The sequence below is a fragment of the Haemaphysalis longicornis genome, unplaced genomic scaffold, assembly GCF_048455015.1.
Source record: "Haemaphysalis longicornis isolate Haplotype H1 unplaced genomic scaffold, Haemaphysalis longicornis Haplotype H1 scaffold_4, whole genome shotgun sequence".
In the NCBI taxonomy this organism is placed as follows: domain Eukaryota; kingdom Metazoa; phylum Arthropoda; class Arachnida; order Ixodida; family Ixodidae; genus Haemaphysalis; species Haemaphysalis longicornis.
Genome location: NW_027526361.1, coordinates 33,931,530 through 33,946,509, shown reverse-complemented (window position 1 = coordinate 33,946,509; position 14,980 = coordinate 33,931,530). Strand labels below are relative to the sequence as shown.

The 14,980-nt window shown below is 44.1% G+C and overlaps 2 protein-coding genes across 2 annotated transcripts in view; one reads left to right on the top strand and one right to left on the bottom strand.

The window, feature by feature from the left end:
- The window catches only part of LOC144178488 (glycine receptor subunit alpha-2-like), a 37,082-nt gene extending 31,071 nt beyond the window's left edge, over positions 1-6,011 (top strand). The window contains exon 8 of the mRNA XM_077706387.1: positions 3,466-6,011. Coding sequence (XP_077562513.1) covers positions 3,466-3,651 — 186 coding nt within the window. The 3' untranslated portion in view covers positions 3,652-6,011. The remainder of the gene's footprint in view (positions 1-3,465) is intronic.
- Positions 6,012-6,931: 920 nt separating this feature from the next.
- LOC144180308 (cell adhesion molecule 4-like) overlaps positions 6,932-14,980 on the bottom strand; it is a 53,640-nt gene continuing 45,591 nt past the window's right edge. The window contains exon 4 of the mRNA XM_077708678.1: positions 6,932-7,772. Within this exon, the coding sequence (XP_077564804.1) occupies positions 7,696-7,772 (77 nt within the window). The 3' untranslated portion in view covers positions 6,932-7,695. The remainder of the gene's footprint in view (positions 7,773-14,980) is intronic.

The following is a 14,980-nucleotide window of genomic DNA, read 5'->3' as shown; positions in this document are numbered from 1 at the left end:
GGAGCCAAATATTTATGATTTCCTGGAACGCGCCACAATTGTCATTCTGAAACCTCTGCCTGTGTGACAGCAGCTACGCTTATTAAATTCTCCGCTATTGTTCTAAGTACTGCTTCAGAATATGCGACACTTTTGCTGGATGTTTCTTTGCCCTTTCCACAAAGTTTGCTCTTGTTTGGTATAGCGTCATGTACATTTCCGACATCTTTGTTTTGCCAGCACGGAAATATGAGAGCCGTCGCTAAAAATTTTTTTGACAAAAATATGGCGCTACATGTCGCACAAATAATTTTGATCGGTTTGGACCGTTTCAATATGTCTCAGGATTCTCACAGAGCTCCGCGCTTAACCAGAACTAATCGTCTGTACTAGGATGTATATTCTCCTTCCAGCAGGAAATACGTTCTAGCACAACCAGTACTGAAAAAGTCATCGTTAAGCAAATCATAGTGCAAATTAAACATTTGTGACACATTTTGTTGAGGCGTTGGCCTGCTATGCCTGATGCAGACACGTATGTTTCCGCCACATAGTAACTCCTAAAACCTCCGTTTACTATTTTTATGCTCAAAAGACCTTACGTTATTTTTCATTGCTATGCCTTCGGCGCTTAGCTCATATGATGCATGATTACACTGGCGGCCAAGCCGTGGAAGAAGCGTTGAATATCGTGTTGAATATCACTTTGATAATATATTCGAATAAGTGTTGAATGTGACCACTTGGAAACACGAACACTTAGAGCGTAGGTAAAAAACCTTTATTTCGTCTTGCAACAAAGCGGAAGCATGTACTTTTTAGCGGCGGAAACTCGTGCTGAGGAAGAAGGGGATCGGCGTTTTAAAGCCAAAAAGAATCTTATATCAATGAAGGGGGGCGGCTACTGTAAAACATGGCTGCTCGACAGATTCATAACTAGATACAGGCGGATCTTCCCAGCCGCCACTTGACTAGGTCCCGACCCTGCAGCCTCACATTGACATTATTAAGCAAGTCTTTGCGTTCAGTCCACGTTGTATACAGCTGCGAAACAGCTCAGGAGATGCCTAAAAACAGAAGTGTTATCAGGCAATATGTCTTCGTCAGCGTTGCCGGCTGGCCTCCTCTTGGTTCTGCTCATTATCATATCGAACACATTCTACAACCGGTTGTACCCACGTCAGGCCTTGCACGAATACCGTGACTTTGCCGCCACATCATCGTGTATCTCTTTCGTCTCCATAGGGAAATAAGCTTCCTTTGTCCAAAAAAGTTCTTTCTTCGTGTCAATAAACCAAAAATTTTAAAACTGCAGTGTCAGCTGCTAAAGTACACATACTAGAAGTATATATAAAGTATAAATTTTTGTAAAGTGTTTGTATATACAAATTTCAAAAGTAAACAAAAGCATTCAAGCGATCCTTGTATTGGTTGACATGAGCCTTCGTTGCTGGTGTACGATCACATGCTTAGCGCCAAAGGAAATTTCATCTACGTGCTTTTATGGCGATGATGATGACAATTTTGACATTGGAGATGATGATGATGATCATGACCTTGGGGTGTTTGTCTCTTATCACCTAGGGGATATTGGCCACTGATAACGTGTTGAGTGTTCCCATCTTGAAGCCAGTGCGGGCGCAAGCACAAGTGTCGCGCTATATCACGACACAACGGGAGCCAATCAGCGCCGTCGCTCCAATCACGGCCCAGCGCAGGGGCAGTCGCTTGCTCTTGTCGGGCAGTTCACCTTCAAGCGCGGGATGGGTGGGCCACGCATGGTTCGCTCCGGCGAAGAGCGGGAAGCCATTAAAGAATGTAAACGTTCCCAATAATCGCAGATGATTGATCTACAATAAGTTATACCAAACATTTTCGTTCGAATACAGCTCAGCAAAATGAAAAGGTTTTTGCTTTCGTGGCTTGAGGCTTTTTCGCTCTGATTTTCGGTTATAGCGTTTTGGATGTTGGCAGATGTACTTTTTTTTTGCGGTCATTGCGTTTCCATTTTGGTAGTTTTTGTGTTCATTGAGCTCAAACTTGGCGTCCACCCCTCTTTCCAGAGGAAAAAGTTAGTAATTTTTTTATATCATCATCTGCTTGCTCAGGTACACTGCAGGACGAAGGCCTCTCCCACTGACCTCCAACCGCTCCTGTCCTGTGTTTCTCGAGTTAATTCCCTGCACCCGAATTTCCTTATTTCTTTATAAAAAATGTATATAATGTATAAATGTATGAATTAGTCCTTAGCAAGTGAACTTGTGCAAAGTTAGCACAACGAACGTGCGTCACAAATTTGTTAGTCACAAATACGAAATTTATTGTGTTATCCAGTGCAATTCCTGTGGAATTGATGGCAATATATTGAAGTACCAATAGCGCATTCTACTTTTGTTTCAAAGGCATCTGTATATTAGATGCTACTTTGGGATATCTGGCACAGTCCTGCGGTTCATTTACATACACTGCGGCTAAGTTACACGCTCATATACCCTAAGGCAATCTTGTGGTTCAGTTTCACCGCATTCGGAATCCGTCGCATCGGCAGCATGCCAGCCCCTGTCTTTGCTCCCTTTACCCATCTGATGTCTCTTCCAAGCAATATGCCAACATATTCTAGAATGTATACTCACAAAACGTTTCGAACTGAGCCCACAGATGCTCTACCGTTGCGTAGTTCGTGAAGCTTTAATAAACGCATGCATTCTTAACCAGGGACCTATATTGAAAGATCTTTCCGGCACTCTTATTTCCCGCTTTGTTGCTCAGGTTTCACCAAACACTTGTTTTGTGTTGCGTTATGTGAAATAGAAGAACTCTCTAATTGGTACCTTCGCATTAGAAAACTCGCATGTGTTTGTTTATAAGCGAAAGCCTTAAATGGCCTACGGAGCGACAAAAGCGCCGTTAGGTGTCCGTAACAGAAAAACGGCTCCTTTGGAGGCGTTCCTTTGGGCGAGGTCTTCTGCATCACGGGGCGTTCCACGGCACGAGCTGGAGTGAAAAGGCTGGCGTCCATCACCCTAAACGAAAAGCGACACCCTCACGAGGTCGTTGCTCAGTGCGAGCTTGAACCCGTTATATATGGAGTCGTCCCCGCCAGTATTCCCAAGATGAAGGTAGGGGAAGAAAAGGTAGCGAAATTCATTATGGTCGTGCTCTTTCCCATTACACGACGACATTAATGAGTAGCAGCACAACGCGTGGGAGACACATCGAAACCATTAGAAAGAGTTGAGGCATATCGAAAATTGAGGCACCTGAAGCGGCAACAATGCAAAGTCCTTCGACGACGCGATGCAAAAAGAGACGTCTCAGGCACTCAGCTGCACCTTCTTGCTTTCACATTCCCAAGCCATAAAACGTTATTAGGCCTCCTCGGAGTTCTCGTGCTTTTTTTTGCAGGCAGTGAATTTTCTTGTTGACTACGGTTACCCACCAGAAGCAACTATAGTTCTCACCAGTATTTCTTCTTTTGTTTTGCAGGAATCAAACCTGGTCACTACCAAGCACGGAGTTGCCGTCGTCAACGCCGTGGCTGAAAACCAGGTGCTGCTACAGTGCACTGTCCGGGCGAAAACAATTGACCAAGTCTGCCGCGTCGCCTTTCCGGCCATTTTCCTCGTCTTCAACGCCATCTACTGGCCGTACTTTATGTGCTTCACCGAATAGCCGCTCCACCTATTGGGCGCGGAGGCTGTATGTGATGAACCTACCCCACCTTTCCCCGCTAGTAGCAGAACTCGTTAACTTGACCAATAGAGATTATAGTTAACGAAACGAGTTCGGTATAGAGCGGGTCACAATGAGAGGTTTATGGTCGGAAGCCGGGCTGCTCGTATACCGTAAGGTTTTTTGTAGACTGCAAAGGCAGCTTGAAAAAGAGAATCTCTAAAGTGGCTACGTTAACTAAAGTCTATTCTCGTAAAATGGGTCCCATGCATATCTGTGTGCATCGACGTAATTCATGACTAACTGCATCAACATTGCGCAAAGCCTAGAGCGGTACAACCACCACTCATAAAAATGGGGTCGTTTCTATTATGGCAATACCACGAGGGGCTATAAACGCAAAATTCTATAAACAGTCCTTCATATATATTAAAAGGGTAGGTTTGTTTTTATGGGCTATAGTTTATTTGAGAAACATTTTTCGGCCATTTTTGGGCCTTATAGAAAATTTTCCGCAGCCCTTATATGGTGACAACGCTAACAAGTAGAAGAAACGGCCGAAGAGCATCCCGATCACAAAGTGCGGTATTCTTATGAAACGCATCGGCATTTTTGGAAAGCGCTAATAACGACGCTAAATATAATATTTAGGATAAGTCTGAGTAGCCAACATTCAAACCGGACGCCGCCAATTTCTATTAACTGATTGCATTTCTCAGTGGGAGAAAACATAGATAAACAAAAAGGTGCTTTTGAAGGTGTTTCCTTAAAATTAGGTAACAAAAAGCATGTAGTACTTGCTTCCGAAAATCACACTCTAATTTTCTAAAACAAGCATGTACCAATCGGCCCAACAGTGCGTTTTACTGAAGCCCAGAGTACCGGAACTTACCTGTTAGAGGACAAATTTTTATCGCCTACCTTGTAAAGAAATCTTGGACCAAACATTAACAGGTCGCCAATAATCCCTCTATCTTTCTTTATGTAATTGCTTCTCTGACAAACTTCAGGTGCTATTTATTCTTAAATGGAAGAATGTAACGTAACGTGACCAGAATATGCTCAAAACAACAATTTTTTCCGCCTAGTGAGCTGCCTACAACTCACAGCATATAGCAACGGGTTATTAGAACCAATAAAAACAGGTTATGCATTATTCTCTTGACCCCAAATAGATTGATTGGCAATACAAATTCCGGCTAAAGGTATTTCACGTAACCCAGTTATGAAACACGGGATGTGCTGATATTCCAGAAGAACCATAATTGTGGTAGCTAGTATCTGGGCGGCAGCGAACAACCCTGCAACAACTTTTCTCTGTAGAAGAACGTGTTGTACTTGCTTTACCAAAAATTTACCCTCTCATAAGCTTTTTACGTAAGATATTGCATTTTGGGTGTGAGCGGTATTCAACCAGACGGCGCATATGCATCGGCAAAAGGGAAGACAACTTGTGGAAGGGGGTATTTCGTACGCAAGCCTGCGCCCTGCCATATATTGTATGTCCGGATACGTAGGTGCCCACCACGTCAAAATAACCCCCAGCTCAACCGACCTTACCGATACGTTAGCAACACTCGAAAAATTCCGCACCTAGGTCGGATATAACGTGCTTTTTTGCACCGACGCTTGTAAGTCAGGTAGTTTATATTTTTGCTGAGTTCGTTTTTTTGTTATGGTTGAAAAATAGGAGCATCCTTTTCCATTTACTACTGGAAGCCCTCTCGGCACACCGCATTAGCGATCTCATAATTAGCCCCAGTGTTACTTTTCCGGCCACGCATACTTCGGCGCGGTAAGTATCCGCGTGAAGAGACTTCTCGCTCAAGAGATTCCCCTACATAACAAACGCGGCCACGAGTCATCAAGACGTGTAAGGACTTCATTCCAGCTTTAGCATAGTATGACTGGCATGAAAAGTTCACTGGCGATGAGACATAATGAAAGAACGCTTTACTATGACCTAACGTATTTTCGTAGCCCTCTTATGACAAAATAGCTCTCATAAAAATGCGTACGGCTTCAGAGTGGAACAACTGTGATGTATTTAGGCCGCAGTGTTGAAAATTAGGAAAACTTTTAGTGTGTTTTAAAAGCATTTAAAAGCTTGACGTAGTTCTCCACAATAACTCGATAAAAAAACTTCCTGTTTTTAGACACAATATCTACGTCTGCGTATGTTAGGCTGTCAGTACAGCTTACAAAGTTTAATGACACCAGTCGCAGTTTCGAAATGTTGACCAGACTTATCATGTCCACTCATCCATCACTCAGTGTCAATACTGACGAGTCATTGGATGCTGTCGTGTGCATTTGTATATTTTCCTAATAAAATTGTGAAATGAGTGTTAATCGCGCATTCGGTGTTGCCACAATATCCGGTTCAAACACATCTTCACACGGAACTGGTGAGTATCTCGTGCTATAAACACGGGGGTAATCATTAAAACTGCCATCATGCGCCATGACGAGAATGGAATAATACGAACTTGCGCCATTTAATATGACCTTAGAAACTAGAAAAAAAGAAATTGCGCTAAATGAAAAACAAAACAAAGAAAAGACCACAAAAGCGCGTGCCGCTTCCTTCCGTGGTGTTCCTTTAAAGCGAAGCTTGCTTCTTCTCACTGATAGCGGCCGTAAGCGAAAACGCACAGCAGAGAAGCCAACTTGACACCTGTGGAGGGCACTTGATGGAGACGGGTTTTCGCAAAGGAGGAATAAAGGACAAAAAAGAAAAAAAAAGCTTACCGCTGTCGGAATCGAACCTGGGTCCTTCGCGTTACAAAGCCCACGTATATGCGATTTCGCCATTCCGACATCATCAATGCAGTTTTGATTTTTGACTTTGGTTTTGACTCACGTAGCACGTAATTTATATATAAATTATAAAAATAATCTCGTCGACCTTTTACACATATCAAATTTAAACAAACCAATCACTACCTTCCACTTAATTTCGCACAAAGCTTCGAGCTTCAATCATGTTTCTTGTTTGTTTAAAGTTTTGATTTTGTTTCTGTAGGATTTAACGCAGCACTCTTGCGCTTTCGTTATCTGTTTACACACCCTCTCTGTTTAGACATCTGTATCTGTTTACACACACACACGCACGCACAAACACACACACACACAAACACACGTACGCACGCACACACACACGCATGCACACGCACGCAAACACACACAGGCAAGGACATTGAATTGCATTAAAGTGTGCATTAAACGTACTTTCATTAACTTTTAGGCAAATATTCAAACAAAACTAATTCGCAACACGTTTACTTCGGGCAATGTTATTCTGCTAACTTTGGGTATTTTAAAGCAGGGGAAGTTACATTATTGAGTCAGTCCAAAAAATATCCAATTCTTAAAACTACTTAGCAATGAGTGATTTATAGTTTTCAAACTAATTATACTACTCCGCTTAGGCAATTCAAAGCACCCGAAGCTACTGTGGTTTTGTCACTTTATTTTCATCCGAGCAACACCTCTGGTGCTCCACAAGTTGCATTTGTTCATCGCACATTATCGATCATACAAAGAGTCTAGAAGCACAGCCTTTAGACTACCAACCCTTTTGAAAAAAAAAAGTAAATGCAGCTCTTATATCCCTTTTTCTGGTCATGACCAAAACCGATGAACGTACGAAGCTAGCAGGCGTGAATAAAATCCCAGATACTAACATTATTCCTACAAGACGCCGAGCTGCTATGCTTAGCATAAAACGCAGGCACTAGGATGGTAGCTGTTTATACTACGCCATTATTTTCCATTAATGTATCCGTATTTTTAATAAATACTGAATTACACAAAAATTTATAAAAACGAAATTTGAGTGAGGTTAGCGCTAAAAAATCCGATTTATTTTTGACGGTGACCGATCCCCTTTACCATTTCATGGAATACGCCGAATCTAAAAAACGACAGTCGAAATGGGAAAGCTGAAATAACACAGCGCGAAAATCTTTTAGTTTGTACCCATGATTCATTTAAATAATTTTAGCTTGCACGACACGCGTCTAACAAACGATGAGTTGTCTACTATACTGAGGTTCGCATTAGTTGGAATAACACGAGATGTGGCCACAGGGAGAACGTCCACTTCAACGCCCGGGAACCTGTAATGAAGAATAAAAATGGAAGGTTGTCAGTTGGGAAACATGCCGGTTTTATTAGCACAGGACACTCATCAGCTATATTAAAACCCCCGGTACCCAACATTTCAACTAAAATATTTTCCTTAGTCTAATAACTACTCAATAAAAATCGTCCTGCACTCGAACTATGTCACGCTATGTCATATGTTTTTAACACACATTTATCTTTCGTTTTAACCCTTTCTGCTTATGCAACTATAATACTTCAATCCACCGCTGAATCGCATAAAGTTTTGCGCGTAATGTGTTGCCTGGACATCGCGATAATCAGGGCTTGTAGAAATGCCATAGGAGTAAGTTTGCGCCTCATTTTTTTAGCACCCGTCGTGAAAGCATTGCTGATCTCTCCCGATTCCACACTGTGTTAGTTTGAACTCGACAACAAATATCGAGGCAAAAAGCCTAGTTCATCGGAGAGGCCAGGTAGAAGCTCCTCCTCCAGACTAGGTCGATATGAAGGACCGCGCTTCGTCGTAATTGATCTTTTTTTTTTTTTTTGCACTGACTAAAAATTTCAGCCCTCCTTCCAACGGGTTTTTCCACGCAGAAAAAGTAAATCGAATGCACACATCTCGCGAGATATAAGCGTGAATAATGTGGTGCTGTGTATAAACGACGTTTTGCTCATATTCAAATGTTCACATTGTTTTTTTGTTTTTATCAACATGCATATGAGAGTATCAGGGAGCCGGCACTTTTGAATTCCCACTGGTTCAGCGCGTGCTCGTTAGTTGAGCCCGACATCCAGGTGCGAGTAGATCAATCATACGCGCAGAGCTTAGGAGGTAAAAAATAAAAATACAACAACGTGGCATAAACAAGATCATTAACTAAGCACAGGTATTCTAGCAAATACTTTTTCGCTGCTAGGTTGGTTGAGTTATCGCCACACGTGGCCCGGCAGAAATGGTATAAAGAGACCAGTTTTGCAACACTCGCTTTATTGCGCCACTTTTCGAAGCTTGGAACGTGCACCGCCCAACATGCTTTACAGCCCTTGCCGTTTGTGCCACCAAAGTGAGTTTGTGGGCGTACTAGATTCAACTTATCAAACAAAACTTTTTTGCGCGACGAAGCTAAAGTTAGTTTTGAACGTTAAGGAACTCTGCAACACTTGCGATAAACGATGTAAATCTTCCCTTCGATCGTGCCGGGAAGCACTGCAAGCGCTGCAGTCATCGCAGCACAGAATGGCACTGCGTGCTTTGCTGGTCGCAGCAGATACGCCTAGCAGTTTCGGCTTTGCTCTCGTTGTTCTCGTCTTCAAAGTGGCTATTGAATGCGCTTGTTGCTGCAACTGAAAGAAAGCCGGCCAATAGACTTGACGTCCCTCGAATGACGTCATTCCAGCACGCACATTGATTGATTGATTGATTGATTGATTGATTGATTGATTGATTGATTGATTGATTGATTGATTGATTGATTGATTGATTGATTGATTGATTGATTGATTGATTGATTGATTGATTGATTGATTGATTGATTGATTGATTGATTGATTGATTGATCGATCGATTGATTGATTGATTGATTGATTGATTGATTGATTGATTGATTGATTGATTGATTGATTGATTGATTGATTGATTGATTGATTGATTGATTGATTGATTGATTGATTGATTGATTGATTGATTGATTGATTGATTGATTGATTGGGAGGTTTACCGCGCCGAAAGTAAACTTGGGCAATGCGGCCCGCTGTACTGGAGGGCGTCACATTATTTTGACAACCTGGAAATACCTAAGGTGCGCCAAAATCTCGACACCCAGCACGCAAACAACGCCAAGACACGAAACACGAAATTATTTTGGTAAGTATTTAACTTAATTGATAGGATTGATGCCGTAATTATTGGCTGAGGGGTTCTGTGACCCTCTATTCCAAATTCTCGTTGGGCCTGCTCGCTTTGTTTTGAAAGCATTTAAGATTTTTCGAATAGGTGAAAATCGTATTCCAGGGTCGCTTCCCTTTAACAACTGCGGTTTTTATAAAAAGCTCATCCGGAAGAAAACCAATCCAAATATAACCGTTCCGGAAAGCAAAGCTGAACGTAACCGTTGTGCATAAATGACCTTCCAAGTGGGCTCGCTTTCTGGAAAAAAGGTCCTGCAGTAGAGGCTTCGAGTTGGAGTGGCGTTATGCCCAGCAGTTACCCACGCCTGGACTGATCGCACTCACGCGCTGTTAGCGGACACTTGCCCTTCTGTGTGCTTTCTGCGTCTGAAGCTGTCTCTGAAATCTGCTGTGGACTTGCCGAGCTCATAAAGACGCACGAATTCAAGACATCTGAGGTGCAGGGCTCTATGCTGAGAGACCACCAGATCTTAAGGGTTCTATATTGGGGCCCAGCACACAGGTCTCTTCTGGCGTTTTTGCGTGAAACGGGTGCGATGTTGTACCTTTTAAAACTTCCTCCTTGCAAGCTCACTCTCGAAAGAAAAAATAAACGTACAATTTATATAACGAGGAAAGGTTCGCTGTAACTCGTACATGAATATACCGCCTAAACTAGGTTGATTGATTGTTTTATTGATTATGTGGATAAACGCGCCGCAGCTAAACACACGATGAGACGCACCGTAGTGGAGGGCTTACCCTACCACCTCTGGCTTACTCATAGGTCCACCAAAGAACCAACGTCTAACTCATAGGTCCACCAACCCTTTACCCTACCACCTCTCGCCATTTGACAATGGTGCCTACCCAAGCTTAGATCATCACTTGTGCTTCCCTGAGTAACCCCTCAATCTAGGCGGCAGAACAATTCGACGTAGTGTCGCTATCACTTAAGCGACATACTCACAAAACCCCCGTCATACTCCGTCATAAACCGTCATACCCCCGTCACACTCACGGAATATCAGGCTGCCTGTCGCAGCGTATTGTAGTGTAAGGGGACAAAAACCCCCTGCAAGCACTCAGCCATCTTCACCCCACTAGGATAATTGATTTTGCTTGGACTCCAACTGACTGCTCACTGATGCAACAACTGCGCTCACCAGCAAGCCTGGCCGTTTCTTTAAAATATAATGAGGACGCCTTAGACACTCAGCCCCTGGTCATCTTCCAAATTATCAGCCAGCATTACCATGCCCGTCGATAATCCCGGCCGCCTACTCATCTCAAAACTGCTCAAGCATGAGGAAGCTACCTTCCGTAGGATCCACCCAAACACTTTCACTCGCCCCACTTGGGTACACCGCTTACATCCAAGTGAATACCCCGCAAAGTGCAAATTTTGTTCTCAACCAGGCACCATTATACTTAGCATAATAGGGTGTGCTTACAACTCTGCCCTGTAAACTAAACTCTGCTTTCAGTAAACTAAACGACCAGTGCAGGTGTTAACGCCCAACCGTTACTGGTCTCCAGAGTAGAGACCGCCAATTCGTCACAAGGGCTCTTAAACTAAGAAACTCCACCGACTATTCTTTTCTACTTTAATACTTCACCGACTATTCTTTTCTACTTTAATACTTCTACTTCTACTGCTACTACTTCCGCTCTCCCGGCATATGCTGATCGTACAAACTATAAGAAGCTAGCCTAATTGTTTGAAGTTTCGCGACAAACTGCGATGATCGCCTATCTGACATGATACTTCTTCCAGTGTACTAGATCTTTATTGTACCTTCATGATCACTTACGTGTTTCCACAGACATCGCGTTCCCGAACCTAGCAATAACCTCTCTTTTTCCTTTTCTTTTAGCAGAAAGGAATGAGAATAATGCAGCAACACCCACTACCATTTATAACACCAGTAAATGTTTTCCCCGCCTCTTACCTTGGTGTTCGTACCCTAAATCTCCGACTACAAAATTTAGTTCACCATTAAGCCAACCCATGCTCGTAATTGTCGCAAGGTAAGATGATTCAACCCGGCTGGTGTGATTTGTGATATTTAAAATATTCTTTTTGCCAGCACGGTGTTCCGAGAGAGGACCTGGCACTTTGCAATAACGCATCCCTTGCTTCATCAGGGCGTCTCGGATGAAGTAGTGCCAGAGCACTCGTGTAAGCTACGCCCCTTTATCGCAATTAATAAAACCCCGCTTTCACGCCTCAGCCTCGGCCGCGCGGGTTAATGCCATCCAGCTTAAGCTAACTCTGCGTAAACGTCGAAGGCTAACGCAAGAGAGGCCTCCCATTTATTCCGCAATGGCGTCACTTATGCCCCGAACTTGTTTCGAGCGGCTCTCAGGGCAGACCATAGCATAGGGGAGCGGAGAAATGACTTTTTACAGTACTCTCCCGCCAACAACTTGCTTGCGAGAGTAAAGGGAAGCGAAGGATCCATCTAGAGTAATGAGTAGTGAGGAGGGAGAGGGGCCGGAAAGCAGGGAAGAGAAGTGGTGGCCGGGCGGAAAACTTATTTAGGGGTGGCTGGGCGATAATCTTCGGGGCGAACAGGGGGCTGCAGCCGGCGGCCGCCCAGCACAGCCAATTTAGCCGGGCCTCACTTACGGCCGCGAGTGGCGCCGACGTGCATTGTGATGCGGCGGCGGCACTCGCGCGCCAGGAAATATTGCGGGAGCTGGGGACAGCACGCCTGTACGCCTCCCCAAAGCCGGCGACCGGGGTGGCTAGTATTCATTTGGCACGCCGAACTCGTAATGGGGCTTTGCGAAAGGTCGACCGAAGAGAACAGACGCGAGAACACCAACCTGAAGCCTTGTAGGCTGTGGGGCTTAGCTGGCGTACGAAACAAATATCGGCGCAACGCTTCTCTGGCGCCATCTACTGCCTTGAGGCAAAAGTGGTGCGATGGATAGCTTGCGCCCAGGTTTCTAATAGCTGCCGCGAGAAGGAGCCTCTCGATGCCTATGCGAGATGGCGTGAAGTTTCTCGAGGCACGGTGAAGGAAGATACTTGCGCCAGTTAGAAGCGCGATTTTTAAAGGAGCTTGGAACGAAAAGCTGGGGAAGTTCGTAAAGGGTCGTGGTTTCTAGAAAAGCATAGAAAAGAAAAAGGACGGGACGATGACTTTGGTTCACGTTCAAAGGAGATTCTCGTTTTTTGTGCGTATGAGCCTGTGCTGTTCTGAATAACACATATTTCCTTTCATTTCATTTTTTTAACCTTAAGGGCCCGAAGGCATTACATAAGGGGGGCATTACATATACAGGTGATCCAAATAAAAATGTCGCCCTTCTTGCGTTACGAAACAACTAACCATACATCCGCTTCTTGAATGCTTTAAATGGTGTGTCTTCATTTGAAAATCTACGGGGAAACTATATCAATTGCTAGGGCGAAATAATAGCCGGGCAGGTGGGCTTCCACAAAACATGAAATAGAATTAGAACGCTTTTTTCAAATTTTACTCCTTGTGCATGCCACTTCTCTAGTGAAATAAGAAGGGCGAACAATTTAGCTTTCCATTTTATTTCGAAATCCAAAATTGTATTGTGGGTGTTGAGAAAAATTAGGATTCCTTGTGCGGCTGTCCGTAGGGAAAATTGTATAAAATAAATCACGATTACGTTTGTGAACACTCTTATTAAAGGAGCACTGAAGGGAACGAGCAAGTTGGTTTCGAACGAAAGAGTGACCTTCCAACAGCCATTTTAGCGTTCTTCCGAGGTCGAAAGGTGCCTGAACCGCTGAAAACTTGTAAATCTAAGGCTGATCAAAAGTGACCTAAGCAGCGACTGTAGCAGCTGTTACGTCACAATAAACTGGTAGCAAGGGCGGCAGCTTTGTTGTATAGCGATATAGACGCCAGCAGATACAACTCTACTACGTACCGAGCGGTTTCACCAGTTTTCTCAAATCCGTCGGTCTTCCCGAACTCCCACGTGCTTTTTAGCTCCGGGCCACTAAAGAAAATGTTCCTTTACGGGACGTGTTATCAGTACTGACGCTTTGTTAAAAAAAAACATATTGGCCTTTTGAATCCAGCGATTGTTGGCGTACAACCAACCACTCGTGCGTAGCTCGCACGCTTCCTCGAAAAGTGGTACCGCCGCCTCCTGTATGACGACTAGCGCCATCTAGCAGCAGCCGGGAAAGACGTTTCGCTCGCCAATGTTTTAACCACTTTCGGTTCAGGTTGGGCGGTACAGCCAGTGGCGGGGGCACTTGTCCACACGTTTTTGCTATTTTCTACCTCATTTAAAAAGCTACGCGTAAGAGTGGTATATTTGTGTTCTCGGTGAGCTAATCGATCGTTCTATAGCAACTTGCATTTTAACTGCAGTGTCCCTTTAAGGAAGAGCATCACAAAAGGCACAGCCATATGAGTACTACACACGAATACGAAAAGTGAGGGAAATGGGATTGGAAGTAAGTGCGAGGAGAATGCAAAACAGAAAAAAAGTAACAGAGAAAAAAGCAACAAAACGAACCGATAAAAAAGCAAACCAGACAGGATGTAGATATGAAACATGCAAGTAAAGAACAAGAAAGTAGACTCCCTGCCACTCGCCGTTCCTCTTCCTCCGCCTCCATTTCCTGGCAAAATACATCATGGGTTGTTTGCACGTAGACCATCATTGCCTGATATTCATGTTACCTTTCCTCTCTCTCTCCCCCACCCCCCCAACCCTAAAGTTGTGATTTGCGTATATAGTCACGTCAAAGCCTGAGGAAAAACGTCGACTTTCTCGGCAGAATTCCAGCTCTTTTTTCAGGGTATCGCATGAGGTTTCTGTGTTCTGACTGCTCAAACTCACAAATTTGAAAAAAAATTGTGGTTTTAGAAGTACAGAATTTCTAATACAGTGGCGGCGGTGTTTAACGGGCATTCGCTGTGATTCCGGAGAACTGGCGGTGCACCGCGCTTTCCCGTGGAATGGTACAGAACGAGTGACAGTCCTTATATAGCAGTGTTCGACCTTGGCAGTAAATCATCAGTGTTTCCTTCACTCGGTGACATTTTCCGACTACCTTTCTTCGTCGCAGAACACGCGTAGTAATACCAAGAAAACTTCGCAAGCAACCAATGCGGGCGCGGGAAGGGATCCTTCGGAATGGAAATTAGCCCAAGATTGATTTCGCCATACCGAGAACGGGAAGCACAGCTGGAAGTCTTGGAGGCAAGGAAAGTTCCATTTCGCCAATGCTATTTCCTTTTTGCCGAAGGTCGTTTGTCAGCCCGACAGGGCGAGCTGTCAAAGGGAAACACTCCCTCTCGCTACCCGGTTCTCACCCCTGGCCTGC